This window comes from Callorhinchus milii, unplaced genomic scaffold (genome assembly GCF_018977255.1).
Source record: "Callorhinchus milii isolate IMCB2004 unplaced genomic scaffold, IMCB_Cmil_1.0 Scaffold1, whole genome shotgun sequence".
In the NCBI taxonomy this organism is placed as follows: Eukaryota; Metazoa; Chordata; class Chondrichthyes; order Chimaeriformes; family Callorhinchidae; genus Callorhinchus; species Callorhinchus milii.
This window is the reverse complement of record NW_024704742.1, coordinates 94,403,255-94,425,604: the sequence shown is the minus strand read 5'-3', so window position 1 is coordinate 94,425,604 and position 22,350 is coordinate 94,403,255. Positions and strand designations below refer to the sequence as shown.

At 41.1% G+C, this 22,350-nt stretch overlaps 1 protein-coding gene across 2 annotated transcripts in view; it reads left to right on the top strand.

Annotated features, from left to right (window-relative positions):
* The window catches only part of dapk1 (death-associated protein kinase 1), a 72,037-nt gene that overhangs the window by 309 nt on the left and 49,378 nt on the right, over positions 1-22,350 (top strand). For both annotated transcript variants that reach the window (XM_042333377.1, XM_042333372.1), the window contains exons 2-9: positions 9,631-9,769; positions 12,694-12,823; positions 14,105-14,153; positions 14,260-14,286; positions 15,027-15,179; positions 16,323-16,368; positions 18,615-18,704; positions 21,563-21,655. In XM_042333377.1, coding sequence (XP_042189311.1) covers positions 12,706-12,823; positions 14,105-14,153; positions 14,260-14,286; positions 15,027-15,179; positions 16,323-16,368; positions 18,615-18,704; positions 21,563-21,655 — 576 coding nt within the window. In that variant the 5' untranslated portion in view covers positions 9,631-9,769; positions 12,694-12,705. The remainder of the gene's footprint in view (positions 1-9,630; positions 9,770-12,693; positions 12,824-14,104; positions 14,154-14,259; positions 14,287-15,026; positions 15,180-16,322; positions 16,369-18,614; positions 18,705-21,562; positions 21,656-22,350) is intronic.

Here is a 22,350-nt window from a genome sequence, read left to right as displayed (position 1 = left end):
CTCAGCGTATTTACTGGGAGCCATTCATATTTCACTCAGAGCTTGTTATGTGCAATTTGGCACAAAATGCACAGATGGCAACTGAACTCGAACGTTTAATGAGGGGAAGCTCCTGCTTTATCTCGTGAGAAGTGAAGTGTGGAAAATGTGACATATTCTTGTGCTGAGCATTGACTAAACCAGTTGCAAATATTTCCCCCAAGTAAAATTGTGTTGGAATTGGTAACTCTTTGTGCCTTCTGAATTGCTCATAAAATGGCTTAGTTGAAGGAAAGCAGGCTTTCATTTTTAGTAGAGAATTGGTGGCATTTGATATCTAGCTGCATTCTTTCTGTTCTATTCCTTTAAAAATGTGGCAATTGGCTTTTTAAGATGCTATTTTCTGCATGGGATTAGGCTCATTAACCCCTCGATTTGCCACTTCTAACCTTAACCGTAACCAAAGTAATTTACTAAATCACTCTGGATTTGACATAACATGTAGGAGCAGGAGTAGGCCATTCGGCCCTTTGAGCCTGCCCCGCCATTCAATCATGGCTGATCTTCTCATCTAACTCCAGCTAATAACCTAACCCTGCCTTATCCCCATATCTCTTAATACCTTTTGCAATAAGAAATCTATCTCAGTCTTGAATATGTTCAAGGACTGAGCGTCAACAACCCTTTGGGGTAGTGAGTTCCATATATTCACCACCCTTTGAGTGAAGCAGTTCTTCCTCAACTTTTGACATTTCAGAAATAAGAAACCTAGATGCATGTTTTACATCGATGACAACCTATGAGGTTTAGCTGGTTAGACTCCAGCAGTACCCCAACGTACACTCTCAGGTCCCCAAGTCTTGACTCTTGCCAATGAGTGCCTAATATTTTCTGGAATTAGGTAAGCAAGATACGTCCCTCCAGGGAGAGATTGTGCATTCCATTCCAATAATCTATCTCTGGAATTTCCATGTGTAGGTGGGATGCATATAATTCTCGGTTTGGATATGCTTAAGCATGGTGATGGGTTTCCGAATGTGTCTGACACCCAATTGACCAAAAAAAAAGAAATGATTGGTTTAGCTGGTAGACTCCATTCAGTGTAAAACTGAGCCTCACTGACAGGAAGGTCCCAGATTTGATCCCTTGGATCCTGCTATTAGAAGGGGAAAGAAATCAAAATCTCCAATTAGTGGGTTTGTTGCGATCACCAAGAAAAGCTAGCTTGGCTTTTATTATAGTTCCAGATTAGAAATCGTTCTGACTGAAATATAATGGTTGTCTACAAGGTTCTTTGGTTGCTTCCAGCTAATTCTACCTGAATGCAAGACACAACGTGGTGAGCTATTATTGTAGAATATTTACAACACAGAAATGGCCTGTCACCCTTCACCTCTGCGCTGGTGCTAACTCCTGTGCTGGAGCTATATACCCTAATCCCATTCCCTCTCAGCTCAGCTTCATTTGTGAAAAGTCATCTAACCACCCTCTGTGTAACAGAAAACTTCTTCCATCCTCCCCCGCCTCCTACTTCTGATGATTTCCCCCAGGTTATCCCTTTGGTGACTGTCTGAGTGATCAGTGGATGAATATTAGGATAAGGATTCTGAATCTAGAATACAATAATGAGCAAACCAAGATCCTCCTTTTACTATATTCTATTAAAATTGCCCCAAATCTCTTATTCATTGGTTCATATTGCCAGACCTGCACTGCAGATGCACAGACCAGCCAGCCTGGTCCTTGTCGATTGGCAGCACTTAGAGAAGCAGACATGCTTCCCATTAACTCTGCAAGCCAAAGCCCTAATAGGTAAAGTGGTCCTAGCTGAACAAGCAGCGGGAAGCTTGCCAGTGCTCACAATGGTAAGCTATGTGGTTTTATCTGGTTAGACTCTAGCAGTACACTATGTACAGCTTGCCCTAGTAAAAGCTTTTTGTGCAGTGAATCTAAATAATTATACCACATGATATGCCATTATTGCAATGAGAGCGTTGAGTGTTTATGTACTCTATTGTTTAAAAATAAATTTAATCAAGGGAGGGTGTTTGTGCATATGTAAGTCAATACATTCATGTCAAGTTAATATTTGTGCTTTTTTATTTACAATGGTTGTTGGTCAGATCTGATTCAATATGCTGAGTGTTTTAAACAAAACCCTGCTGGAGTTGCTTCTACAAAGCCTAATAATAGTGCAAAGAGCTATATCGAAGCACGACCTATGACTGAGGATCTGGTAGAGAGCTGTCCTTATACAGATATCATTACTCTTTCTTCAGCCCCTCTTCCACCCACAAAAAAACATTTGAATGGGCTGCTTTATTGTTTTGACGTGTAATTTTATTTCAAGCTAGCATTAATTTAAAATGTCAATGGAGAGAAATTGAGTGTTAAGGCAGGTAGTGTGCAAGCAAGTGTTCCATAACTCTCAAGAAAAGATAGCAACAACAACAACTTGGATTTATATAGCGCCCACCACGCCGGACTGTGTCTCAGAGCGCTTCACAGTAATGGTTCCCGGGGCCGAGCCAGGGGGAGGGGGAGGAAGGTGACCAAAGGCGCGGTCGAAAAGAAAGGTCTTCAGCCGAGACCTGAAAATAGGAAGAGAGGGGGTGAGGCGAAGGGAGTGAGGAAGGGAGTTCCAGAGCCCAACATTGGTGAAGCTTGATCTCGAGATGGGGGAGGTGACTGTAAGCATGATTGAATAGGAAGGTCTTTAGGTACGATCTGAAGATGGGCAAGGCAGTAGGATTGAGGCAGGGAGTTCCATAATTCTGGAGGGTAGTGGCTGAAAGCATGGTTGTCAGTGGTGGAGTCGAGGAGACAAGGGACGTGCTGGAGGCCAGAGCCAACTGAGCGAAGTTGTTGTGGAATGGGGGGGGGAAGAGATCGGGAGGTGCTAGGGCATGAGGGGATTTGTACAATCTCAAAAGCATGAGTGTACACCTGCTGAGTTTCAATGTCTAATTCTGTTTGAAGTCAAAACAACATTTTATATTTCTTTCCTGGTAGTTTATTAAGCTCCTCTATTAAGCTTTCGTGATTACACAGAATGACCTCTTCAGTTTCTGTTTTTCCCCTCAAGCCTTCTGACCTGATTTTCACCTGTGTTTTTTTATGTGAAAAGCTTCACTGGCTGATGAGGCACCGGATGTTGGCTCCAGGTGTGAGCTTTCTCTCCCACCCCCCCACACCCAACCCTATCCTGAACTCTTATCAAGGTGATCAATCCTCAAAGTGACATTTAGACTTGCCAAACTGCAGAGTGTGGCATTGTTGTCTCTTTGACAGACTTAGGCCTGTATTCCACTATTAAAAATAAAAATAGAACTTTACTTCTGGCCATTTGAACTTCTCTTCTGGGGGCATTCAGGAAGGAGGCTTAAGGAAGGGAGAAAGCCAACAAATGTAATCATCTATGGAAGCTGCACTTAATCTGCCAGTGATTAAATAAACTATTAGAAAGTTTCATAAGAAAATAAATTGAATGAATTTTCCATTCAAATTCTGCCTTTTTTTTTTGCAACCCAACAAAATCGTTGGATGCAGCTTTTGTTAAAATCAGTGCATTTATTAACATTGAATTTGCCAGATATTGGGGAGTGGCTGGTACATTGCCCTGGTGCATTACACGGAGTCCAAGGTTGGAATGTGCAGGTTTGCTGTGTATGTGGGAAGTTCAGGTGAGGAAGGGATCAATTCAGCTGTGATACTGCCCTTCACTAACTCCTGCTATAACGCACCTCACGTGAGGCCACTGATAATATATAATCAATTCACTTTACAGTATAATCTGTGAAACGCTTTGAGACATCTGGAAGACGTGAAAAGCACTATATCAAAGGCAAGGATTATTATTATTATTATAACTCAGGTGTCCTGTGTTCAGGAAGTGGGGATAACTTGCTGCCTCCTGGGGTAGACAAGCTCACTTATTGAGCATGTGAACAGTACGCAGGAAGCCAGCTAGTCAGCTCCAACTGGTCTTGTGCACATTTCTAGCACGCAGGAAGCAGCCAGTCTGTACCAGGAACTGGGAGTGATATCAACTGAGAAGCAGGCTCAGTGGCTGTTGTCTTTGCTCAGTCCTGTTGTAACACAGGGTCTAATTAGATGGACCCAAAAGTCTGATCTAACAGGGTCATCTTGTATTAAGAACAAGCATGTAACCATTTGGTGCTCACAGAACTGCACGAAGCGCCACCTTCAGGATGAGTCTGGAGCAAAAATATTTTGTGTAAGAATTAGGTCGAAAACAAATTAAGAATATAAATTCATTTTTAATTTGTTGTTTGTTTTTTTTCAAAAAGAGTTTTGCTGCAAAATTTTTTAAAAAGAAGTCTGCTGGAAGTCTATTGTAATTCACAAAGCAGCTCAGAAGTGCTGATCACAACCCCGTCATTGAAATCCTCCAGCATTATTTTGATGTAATGAATACTGGGGCATATTAATGACACCAAACAATTAGAGATTAAAGGTGTAGTGTTTGCTGCATAAACTGTCTCACCTAGTGACGGAGCAATATGAATATTAGACTTGTACCAGTGCCCTAATTGAATTTTCTGTTGCCGGCCTGTGAGACATAAGTGCTGTTTGGTGTAACGCTGAATATCGATCATTAATAATCTGATATAGCGCCTTTCACGTTGAGAGAATGTCTCAAAGCCCTTCACAGGATTTTATTGCAACGTGTAATGAGACTATTTGAGATGTCTCGGCAATAAGATAAAGTACTCCATCAAATGCAAGGATTATTATTATTTTGTGGGTGAATGCAGCAGCCAATTTTGTGCTCAGCAATGTCCTGCAAACGGCCATGAAGTGAGTGATTAATTTTATTTGGGGGATTGTTGGCCATGACACTGGGAGCACTCCCTTCTATTATCGAATAGTGCCACAGGATCTTTAATGTCCATCTGAACAGGAAGAAGTGACCTCAATTTAACGTCTCATCTGAAGGATGGCACATCTGACAATGCATCACACCCATAGGATTGCATTAGATTTGCAGCCTAGACTGTGGGCTTGAACCCACAACTTTTTGATTCAAAGGTGAGAGTGCTGCCAACTGAACCTGGCTGTCACTGAGGGATTACTATGGTAATCGCATAACAAAGACAGATGCTCCATTTACATTTTCACAGCAGGGCAGCCCAGTTCACAGAAGGGTTGTGTGAGGCTGGCCAGAATATTTCATGGTATTAGTACCAATTTTATAACCACAAAAACTACAGTGCAAATATTTGCTTTAAGACAATACCAAAGAACCATTGGACAGCATTCTGATGTCGCTCTGCAAATATTACGATGTCTTTTATAATATTCATGTGCCTTGTTTTTGATTTTTTTAAAAAAAACTAGTGGTTTAAGCCTTCAACTACTAGTTTGATCATTTGAAGAACTATACTCCAATTTTCTCTTCCCTTCCCTTCCAACTAACCACATGGAGGTGGTAGACAGAGCGATTCCTGTCCAGCTTTCACTCAGTACCTTTCCACACAGACTGGGAGCTGAGCACGGTAGGTTCCCAACCTGCCTCAACTACTCTGGTATCTTCATCGTGACAGCCTTGAAAGGAAAGATGTTATTTTGCCACCACCTCTGACTCATTGTCTTCAAAACTCCAGTGCAGTGTTGGGGGAAAGCTACATTATCAGAGATGCCATCCTTCAGACGTGGCGTTGAACTGAGGTTCCATCTATGCCTTTTCAGGTGGACAATAAAGATCCCACAGCACTATTTGAAAAGTGAAGGGAGTTTCTCTTAGTGTCCTGACCTTGCTTTGGTCATTACTTTCATTGATGTTTGCTATTGGGATATTGCTGTGCGTGAATTGGCTTGTTCGCCTTCAAAATACACAAAATCATTACATTTTACATCAATTCCAGTGAAGGCCTTTGAGAATGTCTCAACAATATGATAACGAGCTGTATCAAATGCAACGGTTAGTATTTTGTCTCTTGAGTCAACAGGCTGAGTTCAAGCCGTATGTCATGACTTGAGCCCAGAGTCAACAACAGCAACAACTTGCATTTACGCCGGGTGTCCACACGTGTGCTTCATTATATCACCGAGGGAGCATCAGCGGTGTCCTTCAGATGAGATATTGAAGTCCAATTTGCCTGTTGCAGTGTACATTAAAGATCCAGTGGCACTATTTGAAATGAGGAGGGAGTTTCTCCTTGGGTCCTGGCCAACAATTCTCCTCATTAATTTGTCATTCGCCTTAACAACTATTTGTGGAATGTGCTGTGCTCAAAGTAGCTGCTTCATTTGCCTATTAAAATCATCGCCATACTTGACAGGAAGAACCTTTGAAGCACTTTGATACGTTTCAGTGTTACAGACTTGATTCAATTGTCATGTTAGTCTCTTTAAAATCATAGAATTTTACAGCAGTTAGAGGCCATTTTGCCCATCGTGTTACTCCTGGCTACCCTTGCAGTCCTACTCCCCTGCCTATTCCCCATGCCCTTTTATATTTTTCTTTTTCAAATATTTGTCTTGATTTCCTTTTAAAAACTATTAATGCTTGAAGCTTGAACCACTATATGTTGTAGGGCAGTCCATGCCTAATACAATTCTTTGTATTTTTTAAATCACTTAAAACTCGCTCTTTGTTGGAAGAAGTTTGNTTTTTTAGAAAAAAGTTTTAGGTAATTTAGACCTCAACATCTGAGCCTTTGCACAGTCCTCATATACATATCTGTACAAGTCATATACATATCTGTACAAGTCAATCAAACTGAAGTAATAAAATGTATTGTGCTCAGATTTTTGTTCTTAATCTAATCCGTGTTGTATAAAGTGGAGATAACCAACAGCAACTGGCAGATACACTAACCATCTCCTAGCCAATGTATGCAATCGGAGATAAGGCTTGAATTGGAAAAAGGTCACTGTGGCTGGGAATGGGAATACATCAGGAGGTACACCATACACTTGCTTCTAATTTCTCATAATTGTAACTAACATATGACACCTCTTACCTTTGATAGCTCCACTCTTAATTCTGCTGTGTTAATTGCCTCACACTCGTCCTCGAGCTCGGCCGCTCCTTATGTTTGATATAGCTCCTTATCACACTGGGAGGATGTGTCAAAGTGCTTCCACAGGAATTAATGTAAAGTGTAGTGACTATATTTTCTAGGCGAACCCTGCTGGTAATTTGCACACAACAATGTCCCACAAAGAGCCATGAAGTGAATGACCAATTTTATTTGGAATTGTTGGCCAGGGCACCAGATAAAGCTCCCTTCTCTTTTCAAGTAGCGCCATGAAGTCTTTAATGTCCACCTAAACAGGTAGATGTGAAATCAGTTTCACAGTTTATCCAGAGAATGGCTAACAATATAGCACTCCCTCAACGCTGCATCAGAGGGTCACTGACTGGGCTCCTCTGGATTTCTAGGTGTCTGTGATATTAACCTGTGACATCGATGCAACAACCAACTAACAATCAGTGCAAACGTATTGTGTAACATTTAATGTATAAACTGGGTTTTATATAACAAACATTTTTTAAATGATCCAGGTTTATGTTCTCAGTTGATTATTGAAGTAATGAATGCAAAGTACGCATGATCCAAATAATGTAGTGTGTGGGGCTGGGGTGAATGGCATACAGCCTGTTTAGAATAATAAATATACCTTGCATTTCCTTGGGTCTTCAAGACATCTCAAAGCACTTTACAGAATATACCGTAAAGAATTGGGAGAAAGCACTCAAAATCCATGGATTATTATTAAAAGACCATTTGTTTTTATAGCCAGAAACTGTATATGTTTAATCGTACTACAACGTTTCAATAAACACAGACAACTGTGTATGGTGTATAGCGGTAGTCATTACTGCCTGTTACTCTGAGGTTGTAAAGCTTGGGTTGCTGCAGTGTTGATTGAGCAGACATTGGCTGGCTGGTTGGACGTGACATGCAGGGACACGAAGACGAGTGCAGCATGTTGATGCACCTCTTAGAAGTCATTCGTCTTGGTATTTCAGTAATTTTTATAAAATTGTTAAATACGGCTTTCTAAAACAGCCTATGAAAAAAAACATTAAACATTGAAGCGGTGTGAATGGGAAGACTGGACAAAAGGCTGTAATCCTGTTCTTCCAGCTCTGGGGTTGAGGCTTGAATCCATCTGTCTAATATGGTACATGTTCCTTTTATAGCTTGGAAAATCCTAACTAGAATGAATTTCCCAGTGGATGTGAGCGGGCAGCATAAAGCTGTCCAGAATTCAGGAATAAATTGCATTGGATGTGCATGAGATTCAGAGGCATGGGAAGGAAATGCCACACTCGTGTAACAGAGGGTCTTGTTATGAGGTTGGAGCAGAGTACAAGAGGATTTTAATTCCATCTAACATGCCAACGTTTGTGAGCTGAGAGCTCTTGACACTTAAAAACTATTTTATGGGAGGAAAGGAGAAGAAATTTAAAAGGGCAAGTATTGATTTTACAAACCGTCAAAGTATAGTTTTATCTCCTTGTGTTTTTCTCTACAAGAAAGGGGGGGGGGCAAGAGAAATAATCCTGTTAGCTTCAGATAAAAATCTAATTATGCAATTGACTGTTGGCTGTTGAGAACCTTTGTGTAATTGGGATTTTCTTCTTAGAAATCCAGACTTGAATAGTTCATGTTAATTAATATTTAACTGTACAGCGCCTTGGGACGTCCTCCCGACGTGACAGGCGCTATACAAATGTAATCTTGTTGTGGTTGTACATACAAAAACCTACTTACCCATAATATATGAGGACAAGATGTAGCCTATTCGTATAAAGCTCGAACCACTACAGGGTCTCAGTCAATGATGTTAACTCTCAGCTTTATGTGAAGCAACTAGTTTGAGGGTCTTGAAATGGATTATATTTATATAATGGAAATGGCTTTATGCAGATGGAAAAACAAATCCTTTGACTTTAACCAAACTTCTAACTTTGAACAAGAACAATTAATTATTCTGGCGGAACTCGATTGGGATATTGCATTATGCTTTTTTTTAAGATACACAAATTAAGGTTGGCATCTTAATTTCACTATCTTTTATACGATTAGTATGGATTTTTGTGCTTGAGAACTGTGTTGATGTTTTCACATGCATAGCCACTCTTGATGTGTTGTGCACTATATTCATGGAGCACCTGATATAAACTGTACAGGACCATCTGTGTGATATCCAGAGCTACTCAGGGTTTGCTAGGCAAATCTGTATCTGAGAAATTCTTTAGCATCTGATTGTAATATAATAATTATTATAATAATAATGATTTGGTCACTCAGTCCACGACTGTCTGTGGGACACTGCTGTGCGCAGTTGGCTGCCGCATTTTGCTGACAAAATAGAGTCAGTCGACTTTGCGATATGTTCTGTGAAGCGCTTTGAGATGTCTCAAAGACGTGATACGGCTCTATATTAATGCAGGGATCATTATTATTATCATTATTGTTATATCTAGTGCAGTGGTCACCACCTTGTGGCATTTTTGATTTGTGGCATGAGCCAAGAAATATTCAATCAAGAACACTTATTTTGTTGGCCGACCATAAAGGTTATTCTGTTGGCCGCCACTGCTCTAGTCCACTGTATGTATTACAGTCCTGCACATTTAACCTTTTTTTTAAACAAAAACTAAATTGTCAGGGTATCTGGAGGTGAGCTGTTTGACTTTCTGGCTGAGAAAGAGTCCTTGACCGAGGAGGAAGCCACTGAATTCCTGAAGCAGATCCTCAGTGGAGTCCAGTACCTTCATTCCAAGTGCATCGCCCACTTTGATCTCAAGGTACGTTGTGGAAAGTGTGTACTTTTGTAGTTTTATTTATTTTTTAGAAAAGGAAAAATGTATTACAACAACAGATAACCATTAAATAATAATATAATCCTTGCATTTGATATAGCGCCTTATCACGTCTTTGAGACGTTGGGGAGGATGTGCTACACTCCGCACCCCCATCACCCCAGTTCTTGCCAGGTTCCACTGGCTGCCTATTGCAGAATGGATCAATATCAAGATTCTCACTTTCAAATCTCTTCACACTCTGGCATCTCCCTACGTCTCCGATAGGCTCACATCCCACTCCTCTACCTTTGCTCAGCTGGCTCTGATCTTCTGCATGTCCCTCGCCCCTCTGTTTCACAGTTAATAATAATAATAATAATACTTGCATTTGATATAGCGCTTTTCACGTCGGGAGGACGTCCCAAAGCGCTTCACAGAACACACTGTAAAGTGAATTGACTGTATAATTGTGGGCGAACGCGGCAGCCAATTGCGCACAGCAATGTCCCACAAACAGTCGTAGATTGAAAATGACCAATTTATTATTGTTTTGTTTTTTGGAGGGATTATTGGCAGTTGGCAGCCAACCGTGCTTTCAGCCAAATCTCTGTAACTCCCTGCTCTCCATTTTCCCTCTTCTTTGTCCGTCTTTAAGTCGCACCTGAAGACTTTCATCTTTGACCGTGTCTTAGGTCACCTCCCCTCCCTTTCTGGCTCAGCTTCAAGCCACACCACTGTTAAGCACGCTGAGATGCTTTCTGTGTGAAAGGCATGATATAAATGTATATTATTACATTACTGTGCTGTGTATTATTGTTGTGTCAAAGCGCTTTGCACAGATGTCTGGGAGCCCGAACTGGGGGTTGGTGGGAGCTGAGGAGGAGCAAGAGGGAGTGGTGGGGCGGTGAGGGGGTGAATATTAACCAAAAGCGTAGTCAAAAAGAAAGGTTTTAAGGCAGGTTTTAAAGGTTGGGGGGGTGGCGTGGGGAGGTGAGGTGAGATGGAAGGTCTCTGGGTGGAGATCCCATGGGTGGGGCCGGAATTTATGAACACATTTTGAATTCATTTTATGTGTGAGCTGGTATAAAATCTGTCACCATCACTCTTGCACTCTGCTAGTAGAATTTTTCTTGGTATTTTAATGACAGAATGACCGTTTTAACATTCACATTGTCTAAACAAAAGAGGCACTTCACAGGGTTTTACTGAACCCATAAACTAGAAATTTACAGCACAGCGGCATCACTTGTCAAGGTCAGAAACAATGTCCTCTCTCTCCCTGACCAGGGCTCCCTCTACCTCTTCGTCCTCCTGGATCTCTCTGCTGCGTTTGACACAATTGACCACTCCATCCTCCTCCACCGCCTCTCCTCCCTCATCCACCTTAGTGGGACTGGGTTTTTTCCTCCCGCCTCCACCCAGTCACGTGTGGTGTACCCCAGGGCTCCATCCTTGGCCCCCTCCTCTTTCTCATCTATACGCTCCCTCTTGGTGATGTCATCTGCAGACATGAGGTAAAATTCCACATGTATGTGGACGACACACCAATCTACTTCTCCTCCAGCTGTAACTCCAGATTCGTTGATAATTCTCTCAGCTTGTCTTGCGGACATCAGAGCCTGGACAAGCAAAAACTTCCTACAACTCAAAGTTGACAAGACGGAAGCCATACTCATTGGCTCCCGTCAACGTCTTCTATCCTACAGTTCTGACCTCCTCAACCTCCCCAGTCTATCCCTCAAACTTAGCGAACCAGTGCACAATCTAGGCATCAGGTTCGACCTACAGCTGTCCTTCCTTCCCCACATCCGTTCCCTGACCAGGAGTGCCTTTCTTCACCTCCGGCACATTGCCCGCCTCCAGCCGTACCTTACCCTGGATGCAACCGAAACACTCGTCCATGCGTTCGTCACCTCCAAATGCCGTCTTTGCTGGTCTCGCCAGCTCCACCAAGCGCAGGATCCAACTGATCCAAAGCTTTGCCGCCCACATACTCACCCGTATAAACTCCATACCCTCATCACACCAGTTCTAGCCAAGCTCCACTGGTTCCCCATCACTGAATGGGTAGATTTCAAGATCCTCACACCAGTTTTCAAATCCCTTCATGCCCTGGCACCTCCCTACCTCTCTGACCTGCTTACACCAGCCCACTGCCTCCACTTGACTCAGTCCTTCTGCATATCCCCCGTGCCCTCCATTCTACCATTGGTCTCCGCGCTTTCAGCCACTAGGCCCTGAAACTCTAGAACACTCTTCCTCTATCCCGCCGCCTTGTGCCTTCCTTCCCCATTTTCAGGTTGCATTTGAAGACCTTCCTATTCAACCGTGGCTATGGTCACCTCCTCCTCCCCCTGGCTCGGAGTCGTGCTCCGCCACAGTCAAGCTCTCTGGGACCCTAACCTGCGTGAGGGGCACTATATAAATGCAAGTTGTTGTAGGTCATTTTATCATTGTGTCTGTGCTGACTCTGTGGTGCTTGGAGATGGATTGACAACATGATAAGGTGCTATATCAAATGTAAGGATTATTAGTATAAAAGATCAATACAGTCGAACCTCAGTCTAACGAACCACCCTCAGCATAGGCAGATAAGATTGTTATATCAGGATGTTCATTATCGTAGGGTTTGGTGCAAAAATCGGGTCTTGTCATTGGGATCAATTACAGCCAGGAGTTTGTTATATAAGCAGGGTTCATTATAGTGAAGTTTGACTGTAGTGCAGTACACATTTGAGTGCACTGTTCAGTTATCGTGAATTTGTTTTAGTTTTGTATAACCAATTGTTTGGTGAGAATTGTAATTGTTGCTATGTTCATCGATGCCATTAATGAGATTTAAAAAGAAAATAAACAGATCTTTTAATGTTTCTTCCTCCCCTTCATACGCACTCACACACGCAACTCTTTCCCTTTCTTTCCTGCAGCCTGAAAACATCATGCTACTGGATAAAGATTCTGCCAGTCCACGGATTAAACTCATTGACTTCGGCCTGGCTCATCAAATAGATTTTGGGAATGAATTCAAAAACATCTTTGGAACTCCAGAGTTTGTAGGTAGGCTTTTTTCTCATCTACAAATTCAACCCTTCGATCTGCCCTTCAAGTTCTCTGGGAAGCTACTCTGCGTGAGGGGCGCTATATAAATACAAGTTGTTGTGCTTGCCCTGTCCGTGGGGCTGTGAGCTCAGCCTGCTCGTCCATGTGGAAAAAGTTCCATTCAGCGTTACGTGCAGCGCTGTTGGCAATGTGTGACTATAATCAGAAATTCTGTTAGTGGCCCACATCACCGAAGGCTAATGCTAAACAGAAATTTAGTCTGAATAGGTGTCAATAATCTACTCTGATGATGTTTCATTTAAATACAATCTGGAGCATGGTGGTGTGTGGGGGAGCTGTAATATGCAGTGGCACCGTCATGAGACGTGAACTCTAATCCCTCTCACTGAATGAGATTGGCTTGTCTTCATTAGGGAGGCAGCAGGGGAAGAGTAGACACCTTCCCTTGGAAGTGGTGATGGGTTATGTTGGGGAGTGGAGGGGTTTGGGGTAGAGAAACGGAGAGAAAGCAAGCAAGAAAGAAAAATAGGCTGAGTCATTCCCTAGGCAGCTATTGTGGTACAATTTTAGCGCTGGAACACTCAATCCATGCAAGCAATTAAAATGATCAATTAGGACTTCAGGCCAAAGCCTGAGTTTGTGGCTATTATATGGTACGATACGCCAATTGTGTCGACTGATCCAAGAGGGAATTAAACAGCTATCTGGTGAAGGAATTGATTGATGAGTGTGAGAATTCCAGTGAGGATTTTGTTTTACTTTGAGACAAAAGGAGGAAGTGCAGCTTTATTTTCCGGTGCTGAGAATTCCAAGGTCCCGATTAGACAACAACAAGATTCCATTTATAAAGCGCCTTTCACGTCAGGAGGACAATTAATATGACTCTTCCTGTCGGGAATGCAGAGGCCCAACATGGTTTTCCGACAAAGGATCGCACTCAGAAATTTTGAGAATCTATTTTGTGTGTGTGTGTCTGTCTGTGTTTGCACAGCTCAAGCAACCTAATAATGACTGCTTCAGAGGCCCTGACTTTGAATCCCAGTCTCAAAATCTGTTCCCCTCAATGTTATATTTAGTTGTGGTTCATAGTCCTTACTAAGCACTGGTACACTCAATCCATGCCTCTCACCTGAAGAAGGCAAATGGATGGAAGTGTTGATGTAACCAACCCAAATATTTGAATGAAATGTGTGTAAATTCTATCATTCTGCCCATAACTCACAAGCAAAATTTCAGAATTTATGAAAGAAACTCATACTTTTTCTTTATATTTTTAAGCTCCAGAAATTGTGAACTATGAACCTCTCGGGCTGGAGGCTGATATGTGGTGAGTGAATATTCAGTCTGTATAATAACATACAAAAAAAATAATAATAATAATCTAAGAAACGTGTGCAAAATCATAACGCTTTATTCTCTTTCCTGTATTTCAGGAGTATTGGTGTCATAACCTACATTCTGTAAGTATTATTCAGCAAGAAATAAATGTTTGTTTTCTCAGAGCTGAAGGTGTGGAGTTAAAGTCTATCACAACATATTATTGTTTATGTCCAGGAAAAAAAACAATTATGTCCTCATACATTTGGAGCTCCAAATGATTTGGTATTGGTTTCAATAAGGAATATGAACCACCCTGATATTGCAACATCATTGGCAGTTAAAGTCAACACTGCTCCCTGCCACTGCAGTGTGTAAAACTGAGCCACTTAATCCCAATAGATTTGGTTCTCGGGTCTCTGCTGAGTCAGCTGATATGAAGATAAGGCAGTATCTTGCGTGGGAACTGCAATTCGTTTCAGTGCCTATAATAAACAATAATCCTTAACATTGTGGAGTCCTGGAGCGTATTGGTTAGAGCACTCAACTCGTAAACCCTAGTTCAATTCCCGGGCAGGGTGAAACGTTAGGCAATTTTCCTTACTTCACACACCTCTGTTTACCGAGCAGTAAGTAGAAACCCGGTTGTTAGTCGATTGGTGGATCGCTTTCCCTTTGAAAGCTTTTTTAAAAAAATAATCATTTCGTCACGACTGTTTGTGGGACACTGCTGTGCACGATTGGCTGCCGCATTTCACTCACAAAATATACAGTGAATTCACACTAAAGTATATTCTGTGAAGCGCTTTGAGACTTCTCAAAGACGATAAGGGGCTATATTAATAATAAGGATTATTATAATATTTCCATGCTTTTCTTTTAGTTTGAGTGGTGCCTCACCTTTCCTGGATGAGACTAAGCAAGAAACCTTGGCCAATGTTTCAGCTGTGAACTATAGTTTTGATGAGGAGTTTTTCAGGAACACCAGCGGGCTGGCGAAGGACTTCATCCGGAAACTCCTTGTGAAAGATCCTAAGTAGGTCTTCAGTAGCACTTCATTATATGTGCATATTAATCACAGATCCATTCAAAACTTTTAAAAAAATTAAAAATTGTACATTGCTGGAAATGTGTGTGTTCATTTGGCTTGTACTTTGAAATAAATGGGGCTAGTAAACTTTCCACTATTTGAGCCTTTCAATAAAGTAATTTTGTTTTGAAAAGAAACTTGATAAATGTAGACAATGGATAAGATTGTCAGGGTGATGAACCCCTGAAACTGGGATTCAGTGCTAGGTATGCGACCATTGGGACCACAAACGTAAGAGGAAATCGTACATTAGACTAATTGATATGAAATGCACATCATAAATCTTATATTTACCGTTTTGTAGTCATGACCCTATGTCTAGATAACCTCAATCAAGGTGCAGTTTGTTCACTCCTTTCTCTAATGGGAAAAATATAGGATCTTGTCTGTGCTTTGATCACAACGAGAACATTCCAGCCAGGAAGACCATTTTGTCTTTAAAGTTAAAATTTTAAATTGATTGAGAAAGTAAACCCAGAATATTTTCAGATCCACCAAGGCAGCAGACCCAAGGGTTGTGAAGGGCAATATCAGGACAGACACTGAAAATATTTCTTTAATTAACGTAATTAACGACTGGCAGAGGTTACCAAGCAGTGTCATTGAGTCCAGGACCCTGGCCCATTTAATAAACAGCTTAATGCTGTTACTAGAGGATGGTAGGGTGGGTATTCTGGAGGATGAGTTCAAATGGGCAGGAGGGATTTCTTCAACTGAACCTTTCTTGTGATCTTGGAATGGAATGTGCACTCTCTCTCTCCTTGGAGAGACCACTCTGTTATTGAATTCTGGACAGTATTTTGCGCAGATTGGCAACAGCCAAGGCCTGAGGATCCTAGAGTGTGTTACGTACTCACAACACACTCTAGGATCCTCAGGCCTTGGCTGGAGTTGGCTGGAGTTCAGTCAGCTAAAACCATATAGCTTACTATGTTTATGGTTAAGCTAGTACCTTTATAAAAATATAGCAAACGTGGTGAGTGTGGTGGACTGCAGGCAGGGGGTGACCAATGTTGTTATGAATTCCAGGAATCTATCTCGCATCTGAATGCTATTTTACAATTCTGTTTTTAACTATGTATTTAACAGAAGACGAATGACTATTCAAGATAGTTTCCACCATCCATGGATCAAGGTGGGTTTAAAAACATTTATTGGAATCCTACAAATGTGCCTCTTCTTCATAAACCTGTCTTCATGAATTCAATGTAACAACAAAAATCATAATTGGTTCAAAAGCTTTACATTTGAGATGTCAGTCTCAGTTGGTAGCCCCTGAGTTCAAAACCCATGTCTGGACTTTGAACTCGTGTAGTCCAGACTGACACTTCAGTGCGATGCTGGGAAGGTCTGTAAACCAAGGTCCTGTCTGCCTTTTCAGGTGGACATTGAAAATCCTTGGTACAAACTGAAAAGAGAAGGGAGTTTTTCGTAGAGTCCTGGCAAACATTCCCCCAAATAAAATTGTCAATTTACTTCATAGCTGTTAGTGCGCAGGATGGCTGCCTCCTTCGCCTACAAAATACAGTCACTGTACTTCATTTGAGACATCCTCCCAATGTGAAAGACGCTGCACCAAATGTTAGAATTTTATAAAATAAACGGATGGTTACTATAACTCTGTTGCTCTATATCATTTTTGTGACAGGGGTCTAATTGTGTTTGTGACCGATACCAGTCAAGGGTCTATATTCTCGTTGTGACCAACAATAATCGGGGTCTGTACTGTCATAGTGACTGACACTAGTCAAGGGATCTATACTGACCCTAGTCAAGGAATCTGTACTGTTCACATAACTGACACCAGTCAGGGATCAGTAATGTTCATCTAAGCAGTCAGAGACGTCATTCTTTGTCATTTTAAACTTGAAATGTTATTTTTACAAGATCAACTGAGCGGTATTATAATGAGGGTTTCAGTAGAATTCTTGAACCAAACTAAAATGAAGGTAATCACACCGTCCTTTGAGAAACCTGTTATCTAGACTGCATTTCAGTGCAGTCAAGCCTGAGTGACCCAGATGATTGAACAAATAAAAATATTACATTTCTAAATGAGAATCTTTTGCAGTCTGGCTGTTTTAAATAAAAACATTTAAGATGTACACACAGACAAGGAGATGAGCAGCTGGGAGACTAAGTGAAGCTTTGTTGGAAGTTATTAAAAGGTGGCGGAGGGAGGGGGGGGTCAGTATATGCTCTTGATGTCTGGGGAGAACAGCCACCAATCCTTGTTTAATATTGGGCAAAGAGTAACGTATGGCTTTTGTTTCTGGGATACAGTGATATGAATTGCATCCGAGTGTTCTGTTTGCTGGTCATTTTTTTATTCTAAATTCTGTAGGATTTCAAATAAAACTCTACAGTTTTTCACTGAATTGAATCTTATCACGAACATCTACAGGGTGTTCACAAAGCCTGTTAGCACAGTGTGTTTTCTTTTCTACACTGCACTGATCAACAGCTGAAACATGTAATATATTTAGAAGTACTTAATTGCAATCAGTACAAGTATTGAACTGTATTTGAACGTCCAGAGGATCAGTGTGTGCATTATAATTTTCAAGGCAGATAATGATCCGTCGCCATGTTCAGTGCAACATCTTCCATAACACGGAGGGAGTGAGGAGGAAGTTACTGGTAACAGAAAATGTTACACTCAACTGCAACAGAAAATAAAAATTCATTGTAAGAAAAAAAAGCAGGGGTAACAGGACTCTTTGAACACCCTTGTAAATAAGAGGCAAGCCAAGTTTTCCTTGATTTCTCTGGGAAAAAGAGAAAAAGTCTTGAGGGGGAAGGGAAAACTTCCACTGGGGCAATTATAATGTACTCTCTTCTGGCTTGTGCTGGGGCATAGCTGTACAATGCCTTTGGGACTGTATTCAACAAGATCCTCTGCCCTGATTATTTTGCTCTTCTGACTGGGGGAAGTAAGCAATAATAATAATCCATACATTTAATATAACGCCTTTCACACCAGGAAGATAATAATAATCCTTGCATTTGATGTAGCGCTTTTCATGCCGGGAGGACGTCCCAAAGTGCTTCACAGAACACACTGTAAGGTGAATTGACTGTATATTTGTGGGCGAACGCGGCAGCCAATTGCGCACAGCAATGTCCCACAAACAGTCGTAGATTGAAAATGACCAATTTTATTATTGTTTTTGGTTTTGGAGGGATTATTATTAGTCGTGTGGAGTAAGGAAACTTGCCCAAGATGTCTCCAAGCTCTTCACAGGAATGACTGTAAAGTGTACAAAATGCTTATAGCTTAACAGTCTTTATGCCCACTTAGGGTTAAGTCTATTAATATGCAGTTATTTACTATTACTAGCAAAACCAATAATTGTTAACTTTGTCCGTGCAACATTTCAGCCAAAGGACACTCAGCAAGCTCTCAGCAGAAAAGCCTCCGCTGTGAACATGGAGAAGTTCAAGAAATTTGCAGCCCGCAAGAAATGGAAGGTGAGTGAGTTTTATTAACAGATGAGCGTGGTTTCATTGCTTAGTCACGGCAAATTCCTCTGAATTCATTCATAGGTCAGTAGGCGTCAACTTGCGTTTTGGGAAAAGCTGGAGAAAAAGGTCAGACATATCCATCTGTTGGTTCCACCTCAGCAAAGTGGAAGCACAGTGATCTAAAGAAAGGAGGCAGCGTAAAGCATGACTCCTTATTATAATCCTTGCATTTGATATAGCACTTTATCACGTCTTTGAGACGTCTCAAAGCGCTTCACAGTAAAGTGAATTGACTATATTTTGTGGGCAAAACGTGGCAGTCAATTATGTACAGCAGTGTCCCACAAACAATCATGGATTGAACTGACCAATTTATTATTTTTTTATATGGAAAAATGGAATAAACAAGTTGTGTCAAAAGCAGATTTTACTTATTAAATGTTTTTCCCCATCCCTGCCCTCCACTCAGCCCTTCCCACCTGAAGGCATTGAATGGTATTTGGTTACAGTGTTCACAGGGTACAGTTACTCTCCATTACCTGGACAGTACATGTCAACAGGCTCAGGGAGTCACTGAGCTCCTAACATGAGCAAGTTCCAGCAAAGGTCACTGGTTAGCAATCATCTGTATAATTCTGGCATAAAAACACAGCCCTCTCCTCATCTCGAACTCAAACTTGCTGAAGCCAGTTGCATCACCATATGTGCTTGAAATCCAATAACTCCAAGGTTCCGTGCATGTATCAGTTTCACACCGAGAAGTGGCCATTGGCAATAAAACATTTTAATGTTTATTCACCTACCCTTTCCCTTTGTTTCCTACATTGTTGTTTTACAGTCAATACCATGTCTTGCCAGAGACTCATATATCAAAGAAATTACACCACAATTCACCCTATCGGGCCTGTATTAGTGTCAGTTCCTCTACTAGAACTAACTACTTCAATCCCAAATTCCTGGTCTTTTCCTGTGCACTGTAATCTTTTACAATTTTCCTCCTCAGATCTTCAATTGTCACTTAAATGTTATGAAGTGACTCAGAGATTCAAGCCCAGAGTGATTAAAGCTGATTAAAAGAAAAACATTGTAATTAAATATTGTGACATCCCCCCACCCCCACACACAAAAAAAACTGGAGGTTCCCTCGCTCTTTGTAGTCCTAATATTCACTAGCACACAACTGATCTGGAAAAGCTGGTTTGAAATGTCCTCTTTCCCTTGTTGATGTTTTGGCAATGCTGAATAGTGGCTGCTTTCTGCTTGTCACTCAATATCAAGAAATCCCAGGTTAGTTAGATTATGGTTAGATACAGACAGCTTCCTTTACTCCGCTGCACCAATCTGCCCTTTCCCCAAACCCCAAAGAGGATCCACAACTGCATTGGCCTAACCCAGTTCATTTTTTAGGTGATTGTTGAATTAGCACCAAATTCTACCCGCTTATAGATAGCTTTCTGCTTGGGTGTTTAGCCTAAATGAGCTGATGTTTATACACGTTATTATTGGAAATTACATTTGTGTTTTAATGACTCTAAAATTCCTACCAGTTTTTATGGTCCATTTTATGTTGGGGAGTATTCCCATTAATGGAGTCCTGTAGCTCAGTGGTTAGAGCACTCGCTTTGCAAGCGAGAGACCTGAGTTCAATTCCAGGCAGAGGCGAAACCTTGGGCAAGTTTCCTTACTCCACACGCCTAACAATAATCCCTCCAAAAAACGAAAACAATAATTAAATTGGTCATTTTCAATCTACGACTGTTTGTGGGACATTGCTGTGCGCAATTGGCTGCCGCGTTCGCCCACAAATATACAGTCAACTCACTTTACAGTATATTCTGTGGAGCGCTTTGGGACGTCCTCCCGACGTGAAAAGCGCTATATCAAATGCAAGGATTATTATTATTATTATTAATACTACTTGTGAAAATCAAAGTTGACAAAAACATACACCCACCCCCATTCCTATTATTTCCAATGACGTAGTCAAATTTGTTCAGAGCAGTACTGTGTAAGGAAGGCTCATTAACATAAGCACAGTAGAAATACAGGTAATGAGGTTTCTAGGTTTCTAATCCCCTGGGTTAGTGTTCAGTTCTTAACCAGTTTCTCCCTTCCACATGATTCAACCATGATTCTCAACTACTTCCCAGAAATCTCATTAAAACTGTTACATAGACACGCACATGCGGTCGTGTATGTACAAAAGAAAAGGAAGTTCAAAGTTTCTAAAGTGCTCGATTTGAGTGCCAACAGCCACTGATGTATATAGAAAATACATTGTGATCCAATTACGGTTTGTCTTAACCTGTAATCTTTTTAAGAATATAAGAATTTGCTAGGTGAAAGAAGACCAAGATCCCATCAGTTCGCCTTCCACCATCCTGGCAGTCGTTTGATATGTCGTGTCCCAAACTATATACTATATCCTGAGATATTATTTTCTAGCAGAAATCTATCTAATTTGTTCTTGAAACAAACCACACTTTCTGCTTCCACCATCTCCCTAGGGAGCCGGTTGCATAAGTTTACTACTCACTCACTGAAGTAGTGTTTTCGCAGATTTGTTCTGAATTTAAGCCCCTGCAATTGCAATTTGTTCTGAATTTACCCCCCTTTTTCATTGGTTGTTACATATTTAAGAGCAACTGTAATCTCCATATATGTGCACAATCTGCAAATTAGAACTACTCTATTTAATTCCAGTTGGGTTAATAGAATGGACAAGTGCATTACTGATGATAAGGGAACTTTCCTCATACATTCTGGTCCACTGTTGTTAGAATACTGCAGGTTGATGTGTATTTAATCTAAACTGAAAAGTTCTATTCTCCAACTCACCGTAAATTAATTTGTGTTTTCTTCAGCAATCAGTACGTTTAATATCTCTGTGCCAACGACTATCGAGATCATTCCTTTCCCGAAGTAACATGAGCGTTGCCAGGAGTGAGGACACTTTGGTGAGTAAACCTGAACGAGAATCCATGGGCTTGTTCACAAGGGAGCTAATTAGCTATTTAATCATCGTCCTGTTTGGTTGGTGTTTGTTGATTTTGTACCTTGTGAATATTGGCCGCTGCTATATTCGCAAAACAGCGATGAATTTATTGGATCTCGATTCAGAATTAGCTTCTTTTGCAAATCCCAGAAGTCCAACATCTTCCAGTATTTGCAAAACTGAAGTCGCTATTAACACAACTAACCCAGTTTGTGACTATAACTAATTAGACCTCCGTGCAGAGTTGAATTGTGATAAATTTCAAATGACCTGAACCACAGTCAGCTTTCAATGAGGAGATCTGTTTACCGATGTCTGCCTTTTCTCACTTTACCGATTTGTTTCTAAGAATGAAAAGCTAATAAAAAAAAATATTTTTTAATTTTCATTCTTAGAAACGTAAAGGCCATTTGTGTAGTATTTTACTTGCACGTTAAATATTTTAAGAGCTTTAAATTTGCAGCAAAGTTTAGAACAATTGGAAGGTTTAAAAACTCGTGTCTTGTTAATCTGTGACCATTATAGAGATTCAGATAAAGAATGCCCTCTGGCCCTATTGATCTCATCCATCCAGGTCACCCACTCCATCACAGCACAAGCTGTTTTTAAATGAATCCAGCATCCAGGACTCAGCCAACTGTCGTGGTAACCTGTTCC